This window comes from Teleopsis dalmanni, chromosome 2, assembly GCF_002237135.1.
Source record: "Teleopsis dalmanni isolate 2A chromosome 2, ASM223713v2, whole genome shotgun sequence".
Taxonomy (NCBI): Eukaryota; Metazoa; Arthropoda; class Insecta; order Diptera; family Diopsidae; genus Teleopsis; species Teleopsis dalmanni.
This window is the reverse complement of record NC_051847.1, coordinates 90,918,425-90,934,421: the sequence shown is the minus strand read 5'-3', so window position 1 is coordinate 90,934,421 and position 15,997 is coordinate 90,918,425. Positions and strand designations below refer to the sequence as shown.

The 15,997-nt window shown below is 30.6% G+C and overlaps 2 protein-coding genes across 3 annotated transcripts; one reads left to right on the top strand and one right to left on the bottom strand.

Annotated features, from left to right (window-relative positions):
- Window positions 1-569: 569 nt before the first annotated feature.
- LOC119678423 (probable protein phosphatase CG10417) lies at window positions 570-7,456 on the bottom strand. Its single transcript, XM_038090239.1, has 8 exons — window positions 7,348-7,456; window positions 6,537-6,796; window positions 4,834-5,407; window positions 4,224-4,763; window positions 3,715-4,154; window positions 2,477-2,674; window positions 1,993-2,420; window positions 570-867 (listed from the first exon to the last, which is right to left on the bottom strand). Exons 2-8 carry the CDS (start codon window positions 6,645-6,647, stop codon window positions 855-857), a joined length of 2,304 nt encoding a protein of 767 aa, XP_037946167.1. The 5' UTR covers window positions 6,648-6,796; window positions 7,348-7,456; the 3' UTR covers window positions 570-854.
- A 1,810-nt stretch (window positions 7,457-9,266) lies between these two features.
- On the top strand, window positions 9,267-15,614 carry LOC119685497. 2 transcript variants are annotated; one of them, XM_038099794.1, is made up of 5 exons: window positions 9,267-9,618; window positions 12,327-12,469; window positions 12,531-12,654; window positions 12,735-12,835; window positions 15,491-15,614. In XM_038099794.1, the coding sequence occupies exons 2-5, from the start codon at window positions 12,331-12,333 to the stop codon at window positions 15,598-15,600; spliced, it is 474 nt and encodes a 157-aa protein (XP_037955722.1). In that variant the 5' UTR covers window positions 9,267-9,618; window positions 12,327-12,330; the 3' UTR covers window positions 15,601-15,614. The 2 variants fall into 2 exon arrangements, with proteins under 2 accessions (XP_037955722.1, XP_037955723.1); XM_038099795.1 differs by having other exon boundaries at window positions 12,312-12,469.
- Window positions 15,615-15,997: the final 383 nt, after the last annotated feature.

The following is a 15,997-nucleotide window of genomic DNA, read 5'->3' as shown; positions in this document are numbered from 1 at the left end:
TTTCTCTTGTTTGGTATTATTTAATCCGCGATAGCTAGCAATTCTGCTCCTTTTTATGTAATGGTTTTAGTTTTTGGTTTAGCTACTTATTATATCAATTCATTGCACACTTGAAATTTAATATTCATATCTAGTAGGACATTTTAATGCCGGGGTATATTACTTTAATAAATGATCCGAGATAGCTCTTTTTTAATTGATTTATAAAGCAATTTGTGTCACATTGATGGTAATTTTTCTTCTTCAGATATACCACGAAAGTAGATGATTCCAGTGAAATAATTTCTAATGAAATATCTATAAACAATGGTTGGTTTGTGGGCCGCACTAGCAGATCAGCAGATATTCATTTTCCATAACTAGGGATCATTCGCCGTTTTACTACTACTTTTCTCGCAAGAAACTTACAGACCCATCCTGTTGAATTTAAGTACAGATTGAACAGATTGTTCGTCATTACATTTACCGACAAACAGTCTATAAAAAATATTCTTTATTTAAGTAAGTAATTGAACAGATCTTTCCTCATCACATTTACCGACAAACAGTCTGTAAAAAATATTCTTTACGATATTTATATTGAATATCTCTGGAAAATAGTAGATTAATAGGTGTATATTTTTGAATTATAATAAACCATTATCTAAATGGAACTGTTTTCAGACCCGTGTATAAAATCTGGTACCTTCTTTGTACAGACCAAACCAATAAATTGAAGTTTTACCTCAACGGCCAATCAAATTCCTAATTGTGACTGGAGTAAGTTGATACCTTAAACTTCGGTTTAAGACCCGTTCTAGAATAAAATTAATTGAACCAAGAGTTTGCTAAATCGGCAAAAACTTTAGTTGGATTTAAATATTGACACTAAAAAAAAAATAAAGGAAAATTATTTATTAAATGAATATTTCTTTTAAAACCAACACACATAACTTAAAATCATTACTTTTTATTTTAAATCAGAACTTAATTTTACGTTTATATATTGTGGATTCGTATATAAATATGTATTTTGTTTTTTTTATCAATATTATTTTACTTTCATATTTTTACATATATTAAAACACCTATTGCTTTCATAGGTGTGCGTTAATCTATATATAATATTATATTTATATATAAATGAAAGGTTTCAGAAATCTGCAGTGGGTATTCACATTTTTGTGCAATTATCTACTAAAAAATAATATATAAAATAAAAGTAAAAATAGAAGTAATAATAGAAAGATTACATAATTAAGAATTAAAAAATTAAAACTGCAAGAAATAGTCGACAAAAAAAGGCTTACAGGGAATAATTCAGTTATATGGCTGAATTAGTTTAGCGTGATCCACTGTTAAATTCTGACAATGACTTATTTAGTTGAATAATAATTACATTCCAAACTTGGAAAAAAAATTGCTATCGGAAATGTCTACCACGTTTAAAACCAATCATCTCATATGGGTATGAGTGGTTGTAGCTTTTATTATTTAAACAATAACATAATTGATATAAATAATTTGTTTTAAATTAAGAAGTAGCTTCTGAGCTTAAGGAAACAAACAGAGTTTGAAATAAGCAGCAGTGTTTCTAACGAAAAGCGTACGCCACATAAAAATTCTAGATAGTTTATTTTCTACAACTTCTATATAAAATTTAGGCTTATTTTTAATATCTCATATAAAAAGATACATATAGATAATGATACTAACTGCAGATATCTGAAAGCTGTTTTTGTTAAATTATAATGCAATTAGATAATGATTTTGTTGTCATGTTGAACAAAACTGTTACCTTAAATTTGAATTATTATCATTTTAATTTAGTTTAGACCTTATTGAAATAAGTAATATAATTCCTGCTGTTACTACAAACATACAACACAATATAGACAAAAGAAAAAAATAAGAAGAATTAAATACCATTAAAAATTCTTAATTAAACATAAGTTGGTATTTTCGCAGTAAATATATATTAATGACTTTCTTAAATAACATTTATGTGCTTACACCGAAGACACTGGAACTCCTGTTTCACTTAAGTCTGTATTGACGCTGTCACATTCCTTCGACACTGTTTCGTTTGTGGCATCTGTTGAAGTGGTTGCCGCAGTACCACAGCTACTGCTAGCAGTTATTTTGTTGGCAGATGCTTCAGTTGAGGAACACTCCCCATCAGTCTTCACGCGTTTATTGGCATTTTCGGCTTCATTACTTTCAAAGGTAGGTGAAGCACAACGCTTCAGCGGATTAAATGCGGCAATATCTGTACCATCAATAGCCGCATCCTGTGCAATTAATGCATCCTCTGTTTCTTCGGGGTTAATTGTTGATTCAAGTTCAAGTATTTCAGCTTTAAAACGAACAATGACAGCTGTCATATTATCGCAACCAGTGCCATCACCATGCGTATCTGGTGCAAGGCAATTATCGAAAAGCTAGAAAATAAATCTAATATGTAATTAAATAGCTAAATGCATTTAAATGGAATTACCTCTTCACATATTTTGGACAAACTTTTTGTACCGTCGGCTAAACGTGTACGAACAAAATCTACTACTTCCTCGCTAGTCATAAAATTCCAAATGCCATCGCATGCTAGAACCATAAATTCATCTTCAGATCCTATTATAAGTTTTTTAATTTCTGGAAGCGCAGATATCATTTGCTCCTCAGCTGGCAATGCTTCGTTCTAAGAATTATAAAATTAAATATATTTATTGTAGGATTGAGTAATAACGTAAATATATAATTATATTTGTACATGTATTTGAATATATAATAAGTATTTTTATTTGCGATCTATTATAAACAAATTCAACACCTCAACGATGCGTGAGAATGCTTAATGTAAATTTTAAAAAAGAAAAAGACAAGATTCCGATTTCCCAGGCATTCGAATGCGACAACGGATTTAAGTAGAGTTTCGTACTTTGAGCAATTTTTTCAATAAGCTATAGGCTTATAAGACTTACTTCTCGAGATATCAAGTACTAATACCTAAAACACTATTAGGGTATAGAAGCTACATATGTCGAAAATGGCAACTGTTAAGTATATAATTAGGTTAGGTTAGGTTACTGGGGCCGTCCGAAGACTCACTTAGACTATGAGGTCCATTGTGATACCCAAAGAATTTGACACCTGTCCCTATAACCACTTGGTATTGGGTACAAAGCCATTGACACGAGCTATGGAAATAGAATCTAGCTCTCTTAATGAATAGAAAAAGTGCGACCCTAAGTAGGATTGTCTATGTCTTGCGAAGGCAGGACACTGTAGCAGAAGGTGTGTTGGTGAAGTATATAATTGAAATGCTGCAAAAGATGCCAACTACTATAGGGAGAAATCACAATTTAATTGTGCGTTGGATATAAAGTAGTAAATTTTTTACATTAATTAAATTATTTATTTAATTATAATTATTTTTCGTGTAAAAATTTTTAACATTTAAGCTTGACATCTCGCATTCTAAGTTATACTGACGTAATGGTTGCTCAAAGTAACCAACTTTATTAAAATGTGTTGTTAAATGGGATCGGAAAATCGGAATCATTCTAAAACATCATAGTTGCAGAATTATACAGAAGAAATATATATAATGTACTAAGCTATATCTGTCTGTAATTAAATGTTCACTATCTAAGACCTATAAATCATAACTGTCAGTATTAAAAATCTGATTTAAAGCTCCATACAATGAAGATTGAACTGTGACACAATTATAATTACCATTTTATATGCATGATCACCAATAGCTCGTGAGAGATTCAATCCTCCATTAACGCGCCCATCAAGGGTAACACGTCCGCCAGCTTTATGTATGCGTGTGGATTCTTCAATATCTTCGGGTTTATGATCCAAACTCATTTCAATTGTTTGACCATTGCGACAGACAACACATCGGGAATCGCCAGCATTAGCTACGTATAAATCTCTTCCGTGTAATAGAGCAACGACAGCAGTACAGCCGCTATCTTTGCCCGGCTCTTCAATCATATTGGCGCAAAAATTGCTACCTATTTCATCATATTCTTCTTCAACAATATCATCATCTTCATCACCCATATCATCTTCTTCATCTTCTTCTTCCTCAATATCCTCTTCGTCTATTTCTTCCTCCGATGAGCATTCTAGAGTTTCACACATATCAACTACACCATTATTTTCAACTGCAATTATAAATTAAAATTATAAATTAAAAGTATTTCAAAAAATATATATTTATTCTTGGCACTTACGTTCATAATCCGCATCATCATCTGTAGAATCTTCATCCATATTGCTACTATCCAATTTCTTAGCGCATTTACTAGTTGATGATATAGTTGATTGATCTGTGGATTTGTTTTTGTTATTAGGCAACAAAGCTCTGCCAATGCAGCCGTTTTGTTTGCTTTCAGCTGCATCATTTGAACCAGACACATCATCATCTACAGCTGTTTTTATTGCTGATACAGCAGCTGATGTAGATACATCCTCTTTTGTAACAACAACTGATGATGTTACACTTCCATTTTGTTCACTTTCCTTTATTTGTGAAGAATCTGGCGCATTTGATTTGGATATTGTTTGTGACACATTAGACGAACCATTTGCAGTGATGTCTTTGGGTTCAGCCTCAGCTTCGGCTTCTTTACTTTGAACTGGTTTTGTAGTATTTTTATTTTCACTGTTTGCTTTTGTTGCACTTGAGCTGCTGCTGCTAACAGTTGAATCTTCTTCTGCATCAGTTTCCATTTTTGAAGTTATTACTGTTTTCGATGTACTCGGCCCAGCATCTAAAATAAGTTGAATAAGTTGACATAGTGAATACATGAAATGTCATTATTTAAGGCTCAGTATATTTACCATTAGCTGCTTTTTCAGCAGCAATTGAAGCAGCCGCAGCAGCTGAAGTAGATGAACCAGATGGTTTGGAGTCTGGATCCATGACAGCTTTATTAACAGCTTCAGCTATAATTGCAGCTGCACGTCTACCTCTTAGATATGGCGACTGTGGTTTAGAACCACTTGCGGCACCATCCTTTATCTTTTTAAAAGAAGGTAACGGCATTAGACCTCCCTTATATTTTTCAAGTACTTCATTTAGCGGCAAATTGCTCTCTTCATGCAATTCTGCTAAATCTTCTCCATCATCGTCGTCTTCATTACCATCACTTTCTGGACAATCTACCAAATTCCTCTCTCCAGCTAGCACTTTTAAAATGTCTATTACATCTGACTCGAGCAAAGTTTTGTCGAAACCTAAGAAGGTATCCTTGAGTGCTTGCTCAAACTGACCATCTTTATATGTTTGAATATCTTTAAGAAATTGCGGTAACTTATCTGCACAGTAAGTTGAAACCTCTGCGCCGCCATGTCCATCATAGACCGCAAATAATGAAGTATTTTTGTCAAAAGTTAAGATAGCATTATGAGCATCCTGTAAAAATTATTGATACAGATTAAATTAAAATATTTCTTAAAAAAGAAAAAGTATTTTACACAGTAAATTAAATGATGAATGTGTATAATTTTATATATAAATTGATTAATACATATGTATCTATTTAGGATCGATTATTGATATCAAATATATAATAATGAATCTTGGGTTAATATTATATTTGCTTTTTGAATAGATTTAAGTGATATAGTCATTAAGAAAGATCGCTCGACTATAACAAATTAGTAGTTAAAAAGCTACCAATTCCCAATCCACTCTTACTAGTAAATAACCCTATTCCCTTTGGCACTACCATCACTTATCTACATCCTAACACAAGTATAAGTCTTTGTAATTTTTCTCATTTTCTCGTTGCCGAATTCAACGCGTGGCTCCAAAAACACTCGACTTAACGTTCCTTAGCCATTCGACAATTTCAACGACCAAGTGTCGTTCATAACAGTGACTGCCAGGACCTAAATCCGGCTGTTGTTAAAACCTAGTAATTTCTTTCATGTTATCTGCTATATAGATCCTTGTGAGGTAGTACCATTACTAGTGAAAGAGCAGGCATTATCTTCTCCTTCTCTATTGAAATACACTATATTTACGATCTCAAGTAACGAGGAAGTTGACAGATTGACATAGTAGCAGTGCAAAGCGCCAACAAAACATATTTCGAGCATGTTTTTGTTCTTGCCACTTTGCTCCTTCTTTATATTATTCGGTCATCCAACTTCTTAGTCGAAATCGTGAACACACTTTATATATTTTATACAATCACTGGGAATATTAGAAGTGAAAGATATTAGTCAGTACTAGTACAATTTAAAAACTATAACACATTGTTAAACAATGTTAAGAATAATAAAGTTGACATATATAATAATGCTGACATAATTGACAATTTTGGTATATTAAACTAAGTGGACGACAGCACAGCTAATAATCATTAAAATATTAAATTAAAGTTAACAAAAAAATAAAAATAAATAAATAAATACTATATAAAACAATTTGTTTTCTAGCACAAAAATGTCCTTCCAAACTGGCACTACTAAACTGATTCACTCGTAGCCACAGCAGCCAGTCCCTTTATATTTTATTAACAATTACCATGGCTCACCTCTTGGCTATTTCTCCAGCCCTGCATTGAACTGGCACCAACTTCAAGCAACTGATTTCCCTCATCAGTTGATATTTTATCAGTTTTAGGCTGCGATAGGTACGCTCCCATTTTGAACACTTGTAATGATCTATTCCAATAAGCCCTTTTGGCTCACAATTCCACAATAATGCGCTTCTTTGGCGGAAAATCGATTCAGCTGCGGATCGATTAAATATCCAGAATTTCTAACACCGGCGTTAACCTCAAGGCGGGAAAAACTAAAATTAACAGAACAGAATAATATTAGTTTTTATTGTATCGAAATCGATTGCAAATTAATATGATTTATTTATATAAATACTTTAATTGCTTTTTGTTTGCATTCGCTAAATTGCGGCGATAATTTTTTCGTTGTGTGTATCCCCACGCCTTTTTGCACGCTTTTTATGTATTTGACTGTTTGAAAACGGCTGTTATTGTATTAGTTGAGTACACCAAACTTAATAAATATATTTAATTAACGAGGTTTTCGAATTAAAATCATTTTCTTGTTTCATATTTAATTGCACAAAGAATAGTTTCACTTGAGGTAGATTTTATTTATGTGTACTTTACTAGAGAGCCACAGCAGCAGTAGCAGCAGCAGCAGCCAACACAATAAAAAAAGACAGCAACGCGAAATGCTGTCGCTTTGTAGCAAGGCTTGCGGTACCACAATGCCGTAGCGTTTGCAAATTTATTTCAATTTTTACAGCTGTTATTAGCAATCTCTCACAAGATTAATATAAAACTATTTCACAATAGGCAATTAATTTTTATTTTCTCTTACATTCAATTCATTACTGCTTACAATAACTCAGAATTTTCTTGAGCACTTTGTGCACGTACACGTGAATAAAGATTTTTGCGCAAACTAAAAGTCAAACAAAAGCATTGAATAGAATAGCGTACGCTAACTTTGTGCAGTGTTGCATTTTCTTGTATAAAATGGGTGGTGTTTAGTAAGAAACTAGAAATGTTCAAAATGCACTATCTAGTTTAGGATGAATCTTTAATTTGATAATAGGCAACAATTGCAAATCTGATATTGTATTCTTATTAGTAATTTATAAATTGTATATAATTTATAAATTTACATATTTTAAACTAGTTTTATGAATTGTGTTTTTATAAAATAATAATATTAATTTCTTTTGTAAGCATATCGCATAAGAACAAATAAAATAAGCAATACTACCATTGGCAACCCTAGACAAAATGGAAATTTTGTTAGGCTTAAAATTTCGAAAATTAATAATAATTATTTGCAATTATGGGTATAAATATTTTATTATATACATTATAGTGAATAAAATTCGTATTTTCAGACTTTTTCAATGTTAACAGAAAAAAGTACTAAATTAAAACGAATTGAGTATTACTTGTGAAATATTTATTGACAGCTAACTGAAAATTTTGTTCGCATTTTCAAAAATCGTTCACAATAGACGAATTTTTAGTTTAGGCAATCATGCGATTTGAGTTGCTTATTATTTAAACGATTTTAAAAAGGTCGCACTAAATAATCCAGCAGTGTTGTTGTTTCATATGTTATTTTTAAAATAGGCGGTTATTCTTTTGTTACATGCTTACAAAAGAAAAAGCCTAATATTAGGAAAAGCAATAATTTATTAATATTTTTATTATTACTGCCGAATTAGTTTTTAAGTTTAAAAATTGGTCATCAATTTTTTAATATTTGCATGAATATATTTATTTATGCATATAAAGTCCTATCGTTTTCGAGTAAAATATTTTATATTACGTCTGTTCCACGAGCTACTAGTAGTAACTTTGACTAATACACAAATACGTTCCACCAGCATATTTTCGAGTAAATGAGAGCATCTGAGAGAGCGTAACATCTCTGTCGAAATTTTAAAATATTACACAGACTTTACTCGTACATTTTATTTAAAGTAAAATTGTGTTGATGTATGAATCAGCCGTTTTGGTTTGAATTGAAATTTTTGTATTGTTTATTTGCTCTAGATTGGTGTTCTCACCAGATTTTATACAAAGCTGTTCGATGAAAATCTGTGTGAAGAACGTAATTTGGCACTTTATTTATGTTACGCTATCAGTTTGTACTTTACTTGTGTTTTACTCTGTTTTACTACGAGTAGCTCGTAGTATGCTGGCCTATATTGGCTTCGCGAGCCATTGGCATCACTGTTGCAATCTGTCAAGTGTTATGTTTTGACAAAAAGCAAAAATAGCATAATGCAAGCAAATTACATTTTGTGTAAAAATAAATAATTAATATTAATTGAAAAGTAAAATTAATACAGAATTAAAAGGAATTATAAAAATGTTTAAAATTTCAAAATAAAACTCAAATGTTTCTTTTTTCCCAATTTTCAAATCAATTTCATATGATTTTTGACATATGATTGCAATATTCGTTGGAATTTCCAATTAAGGTTCACAATAGTTCGTTTATTACGTTGGTAACACTTTTTTTTACTGGTAGATGTGTGTGGCCAGTATATCTATACTGGCCTAAGTAGAGAAAATAGTGTTGTTGTTTTGTGTACATTTCGGCCAGTATAGGTCAGTAACTTGTTGTTTTTTGTCGTACATACTTACTTCAAAAATCAATTACTTACTCTTTCTCGTTATTATTTTTATTTACATTAAAAATTTAAATAAGTAACAATACAGCTGAATGCAGCTTAATAATACACTTTTCTCTCAATATTATGTTTATTTTACTAAAGTTGCTATTTTTAACTTGTGTGTAATATGCTTTGGACTATATTTTTACTTGCAAAGTATAGGAACAAGTCTTATATATATTGGAAAATTATATTTGTCAGATATTTAATATAAGTGTATAAGAAGTGCATTATCTATACGTCTTTCGTATACCACGAAACGAAGCTAATTTGACAATTTGTTTTTTTGTGCCATTTGTAAAGTGTTCGGCTGGCGCGGGCAGTGTGAATTTAAAAAAATTGACGATATTGGCGTTTGACTGCTTCAAAGAGAAAATATAGTTGGATAAATCATTGTACATCTTGTTCTTTTTGGAGAATCGGCAACAATTTGTTAACATCAGGTAATTAAACACAACATCAAAAAATTTTTATTTTCACTAATTAGTAAATTCATAACATCTTAGTTCGTTTTTTTTTTTTTATTGTAGTCAAAGAATTTTGGTAAAAGAATGCTTTTTCCTAGAATTTATATGATTTAGTGAGAACTTCAGAAAATAAATTGTTTTTAGAAATATCATTGCCATATTGATTTCCATTCATATTCAAAAAAGAATTAAGGTTATAAAACACAAAATGATTATGATTGATGTAAAAGTTATAGAAGGAAAGACTACTTACGGTTAATTAGTTTGAGTAGAATTTAATGTAAGTTAACACAATTTACCAAAACTACCACAGAGATGATATGAGCACACGTGAGGAGTAGTCCTACATGGATTCTGACTTAATTGGGATATTAATATATCCTTAGAAATCGCTAGAAGTCGTATTTCTGGTTCCGTAGTCAGGTGAGCTAGCAGCTTTCGCAGAAGAGTTCACTTACGTTAAGTGTTATATTATAATTCCTAGTAAGTTTTAATTGGATTAATTGATTGAAGCCCATGTTCTGTTCGACCTTAACATTAGGTTGTCCTAATATAATAATAGCAAAAACTTTTTATATATATTAATTACTTGTTATTATCCAAAATACTTATTGGTCCTATTATTAAAATTTTGTAAAGGAAACATAATAACTTTTATATTATTTTTATTATTTGTTGTTAATATTTGTTCATAAATCATTATACTCTATTTGTTCCTGAAGGAACAATTCGTTAATAAATAAGTAATTAGTAAACATGCAATAGATTTGTTTGTAAAATTTTAATTAAAAATTATAATTGTACTAATGAGTGTTTTTGATAGTAATGAGAAACAAATATGTATAAAACTATTTAATCGGTATTTTTTTTTATTTTATTATATATATAAATATTTTATGAATATAAAATTGGATTATATAAGCTCTTAATTTGTTGCTTAAATAATTCGAAACTTTTTATACAATTTTATAAAATCAAAGAGAAATGGAGTAGCGTTTCTAGTTATTAGGTTAAGGATTGGTCCCACGTGGTTTCCTAGGGGCTTTCACTACATACATATTTAATTTTTTTTAAACATATTAATCATTTTAAGACTCTATTCTTGCACAGTATGAGTCATAAGCACACCATAGTAACACTGTTCCCATATGCTTTCACCAGCTGATGAGTAGGTAGGTATAGATAAAGTGTCATTATGAGTATGTAAATAAAGTATTATTAAATATTTGTAAATTAATTTTAATAATGGATCAAATTATTTATAACTTCTTAACTGCTTACCATCGATATCTTGCCTTTTTCCTTTCAAGGATATTAAAGAAAAAATTAATTGCAATAATACTACTCGTTTCCCAAACTTAAAAAGATTTTAGGAAGAAATGAAATTTGTTTAATTTTATTTATTTTGTTTCTCGCACTATTTTTATAATTATTTTATAACCGCAATAAAATGAAAATATTCTACAAAAACCTACACATGACTATTTTAAATTCACTTTCACCATGAGGTGAGATTCAGTTTTGATCATATATATTGAAGTGAATACCGAATTAAATATTCGCTAACAAAAATACAAAACAGTGACATCGTCAAAATTGCTGTTACCAAAACACGAGAATAAACTCCTCAGACTATAACTATAATTATTTTTACATTCATAATAAAATAAAAATATAAAAACTTATTTTTAGTTTAATTTTCATCAAATGAGGTTAGATATCAAGGCAGAGAGCAGATGTTACTAACATTTAAGAACACTAAATCTAATATAGGGTAATAAGTTTAAAAAACACTACATACATTGATAACACTGCTGCTACCGAAAAACGGGAATAGACTTCTTGGACTGTGATTATTTTTATTCGTGATTAAATTATAATACGAAATGCTAAACATTGCTACTTTATTTTGTATTTCCACCAAATGAGGTGAAATAACAAAGCAGAGATCTTACCGCAAGCATTTGATAATTCCAAATTAGATAGATACCTTGGCCTTCGAAAATTGGTACCTCATGTAGTGCGTGTCTACCAATACTTGAAGAAATGACACCAGAACACCTGATGTGTTTTTGTCCAGGTCTGGTCAGAACTAGGTTTAAGTTTCTAGGGGCCCCTTTCTTCTACTCACTTAGCGATATCTCCAGTATCAGCATTAGCCAGATTCTTGCCTTTGTTTATGCCTCTGGTTGGTTCTAGTTTGACCCTCTATCTACTACCCACTATTACGAGGTTTTTGTGGATTCAAAACGGCTTTTATCCTTAGCTATTTGAGGAGGATTCGTTCTCTCTCCACCACAACTAACTAACTAACTAGATACCTAACAGTGACATCTATGACACTGCTGATAATCTTCGGTAGTGTTCTTGAAGAACACTTCTAATAATGAGAGTAGTGTTTCGAAAATTGTACCATAATAGTTTGCATTAATATGTCACGTTTATGAAACCTATTTAATATTTTCAAAAATAGAACGTTTTTTAAAGTTTTGAGTGGCCTTGTAGTAAATTTTATATAATTCCAAAACGGAATTAGTTAATTTAAGTATGAATTAAGTTTCGGGTTTAAGAGTATTTCTTAATTTTATTATCATATACAAATATTTATTTAATATTACATTAATTTTTTTTGTACGTTTAACTAATATAATAATGAATTTATTCTTCAGTTTGCACCATCACAGAATTATGGATGTAGTGGAACATGATATCCTTATGTCTGCAAAAAGAGCTAAGAAGAAGCTGAGCAAGATCATCGATCTAGTGAATTCAGATATACGGAAGGGTTTCCTTGGTGTTGTTCTAAATGTTCGAAAAAGGAAAATATGTAAGTTCGAGTTCTTTTATATTTGTCTTATATGTCTAATAACAGATAATTCTACTTTTAGTGGCCCTAAAACTGCTAAGACACTGCAAGTTGCGGCAGTTATTTGTTCCAGTACTGGAATCAAAATATGTTTTGTTGGACATTTTTTGTGGTCTTCTTTGCACTGTAAATGAATTGCCAAGAACGTAAGTTCGAAAACTTATATATTAACTTAAATATATATATTACACTTATATATTATTATTAACATTTTATTAAATTGTAGAAATTTAGCTAGGCAAGGTTTGAAATTAGAGAAATTTGTCAGATGTGCTCAGATTCTGCAAAAGAAACCACAACTGATATCTGACTTATATTGCTTACAAGGTAAGAACATAATTTAAATCGATTATTATTATTATTATTGTAAAGTAGGGTTCGTGTACTGCGATCTAAAAGATCTATTGTGTCTCTTAGTCGGAATAGAGTGATTTTCTAAGTCCGATTTGTTTAATGAAAGACAGTATAGGTAGACCCTATCTTTCCTAGTCCTGAATCCTTATGTGATCCATTAAGTACCTTCCTAGGTGTATCTTCCGCTTGTGCATCAGTCCCGGGTACTCCCCAAGCACATGGTATGCAATTTCTCTCTCTTCTCTACAGTATCTGTAGTCTGAGTTGGATTGAATTCCAACTTAAATGCAATTTAAATCAGTAGTAATGTTTTATATTAGTCCACACACACATGTTTTCTTATAGAATTATAAAAATAAGGTATAAGTATAAGTATACTTACTTTAGTAAATTTAGTAAATATTCCTTTCTTTGTTAATGGTAAGAAGCGAAGAAACCTAGGACAATCATCATGTCTCTAGTAGAAAAAAAATGCTATATCATATAAATTAGATTGACGGATATTCATTGATTTGAGTGGCTCTCTAACCTTCATGATTTCGTTTGAGAAATGAATTTTACTATAAATTTATTCATATTAAGTTATCTCATTTTTTGTGTTTAAGCAGGTCATCTATTAAGATATATTGATTAAGGTATCTTTAACCATCATGTTTTTGAATGAAAGACGAATGAAAGACGTGGATTAATATGGATAGCTTCTTCGTTTTCTGAGTTAGCACTCTTTGGAAGCAGTAAGAAAGTTGGTGCAGCACTTAATTGTCAATGATAATGGGTTGTGGAATCTTGATGCCGTCATGTTTCGATTATACATTTATAGCGTGGTTTCTGTACTTGAATGTCGCTGCGATAAATGAGAATGTGGACGACTATACACTCAATCAAGAACATTTTGAGTTGCCCTATTTGCTATTCAAACTATTCAAATAAACCTCTTGAGTTTGAACAGTAAATAGCGCAATACAATAGCTAAAGTGGTTCTGTGGTTGGTTATCACCTGTTATAAGTAAAATCTGCTTTCTTTTTTCAATTTTTCTTCTATTTATTCATCTCTTAATAATGCGGTGTTTGAGAGAATAATTTATATTTATTACAATTACTTAAGTTCTTCCATTATTTCGCGAAATTGACATGGATATATCGACTTTTAGTTAAAAAAACCTCTATATTTTTCACTATATCTCACTTTAACTTCAATATTGTTATTCCAATGAACTTCCAATATATGGATCTCAATTATGTATTGTATTATGTGTTTATGTATGTCAAAGATCTACAAAATAGCTCACTACGTAAGGAGTACTTTTCCGCTTGCTAAAAATTATTACCACGAAAAATTTTTAAGGAGTGAGAATAGGAGTTAGGTGTTAGGGGGACCCAAAGCAGACGAATATTGTGGTCAGAATATTATACTACTTCTTTAAATGACTAAGTTTATAGTCATTTAAAGTCATAGTTTTATTACTAAAACTTACTATAATAAAATAGAATTTGTTTATTTTTAGTGTCCAAACCTCCAGTTATCTGCTAAATGGAGCTTTGTCACTGTCATGGCTGCATAACCATTTACATGGTTATCGACCCATGCCCTCAGTATATTGCCTAATGACAGTACCCGGACACAGTGAAGGCTAATCACCGGAAAAACACAAAGGTATATATTTAGCCCTACAGAACTCTATCCCCATTCGCACTTATATATTACAAAATAATAATATAAGCCTGTTTCTGTACATCTGCGTTTCTAAGTTTATTGTTTTTTCGGTTTAAATCTACAAATAAAAATTCTTTAAAGTGTACAATTAAAATCTATAATTCGTTAATCTCTACAAATATAATTCTTTTTACTTCACTTGCTTGACGATTTCATGGACTCAAGCTAATTGCAAAAGAGTTGGGGTCACACTACTTTAGATCCAGAATCATCTTCGTAGACTCAAGTCTTATTCACAGTGACGAAATAAAGCACAAAATCCTTTTCATGCTCTTTACAACGATCCAGATGTTGTTAAACGAGTTGTATTCGTGTTGTGTTTTAATAAATAAATTACCAGAATGCGTTCTGGTTAATTTTACAAGTGCCATAACACGAATTTTACTTCATGATCGTTTCAAGTTGGCCACTTTAAAACAGCTATAATACGTAAACGAAGTGTTTTTAAACTACCATATCGCGTTCTAGTAGTTTTTTTTCATTTCAATAAGAGTTTTCGGAGTTTGGCTTTAAGGAGAACTATATAATTTGATTTTTGGCATATTTGTAATTATCGATGTGAAGTATAGTACCTTCAGTTATTAGTAAATAATTGTAGAAATTTCGCTGTGCAGAAAGACTTAATATATTTAAGTCTTTTTAAAAGGGAGTTTCATAAAGCATTAATATATATCATTAAAGAAGGGATTGTGCACTGCGACCGGAAAGATCTATTGTGCCCATTAATATATTTAAATCTACTTTTGCATAACAATAGCTATTTAAGATTACAATTGATTTGCTTATTATATTGAGACACTTTGAGACACATTATTGATATGATTTTTTTTATCTTCTTCATTATATATAGGAGTTGTAATAATTATATATAAATTATTATTCCATAATATAATTCATGATTGGGTTTTTTTTAGCGGAAGTTCGCAAATTGACAATAAGGAAATTGCGAGAAGAATTGGCAATCAAATTTAACGATGTTCAACGCCGACTGAACCGTTCAACTGGTGGGAGGAAAAAGAAATAATTTTTTTCTATTGCACAGCATATTGAAAGATATATATAATATCATATCATTAACATTAAGTCTATTTAAAAAATTAAATAAATTTTACAAGTTTGCAACATGGAAGATTCTCTTTTTTTTTTATAAGAAAGTAGTGATATTTTTAAAAATTTATTTTAATTTTACTTGAAAGGTAAGGCTCTTAGCAATATTTTTTAAAGGGTGATATTTGAAAGTGTCATCTTCAATGTTTGAAAAAATGACAGTACCCTTTCTTTCAGCTGCGTATAGCACACATCAGTCTCTCCCAGTGCTTAGTGGACTTGGTGTACGGCAGTGCGTTGTTCTGCTTAATCGTGAAAGAATAAGCTTAGTATTATTATGTATTAAGTATTATTCTGTTCAAGAAATCAAGCAA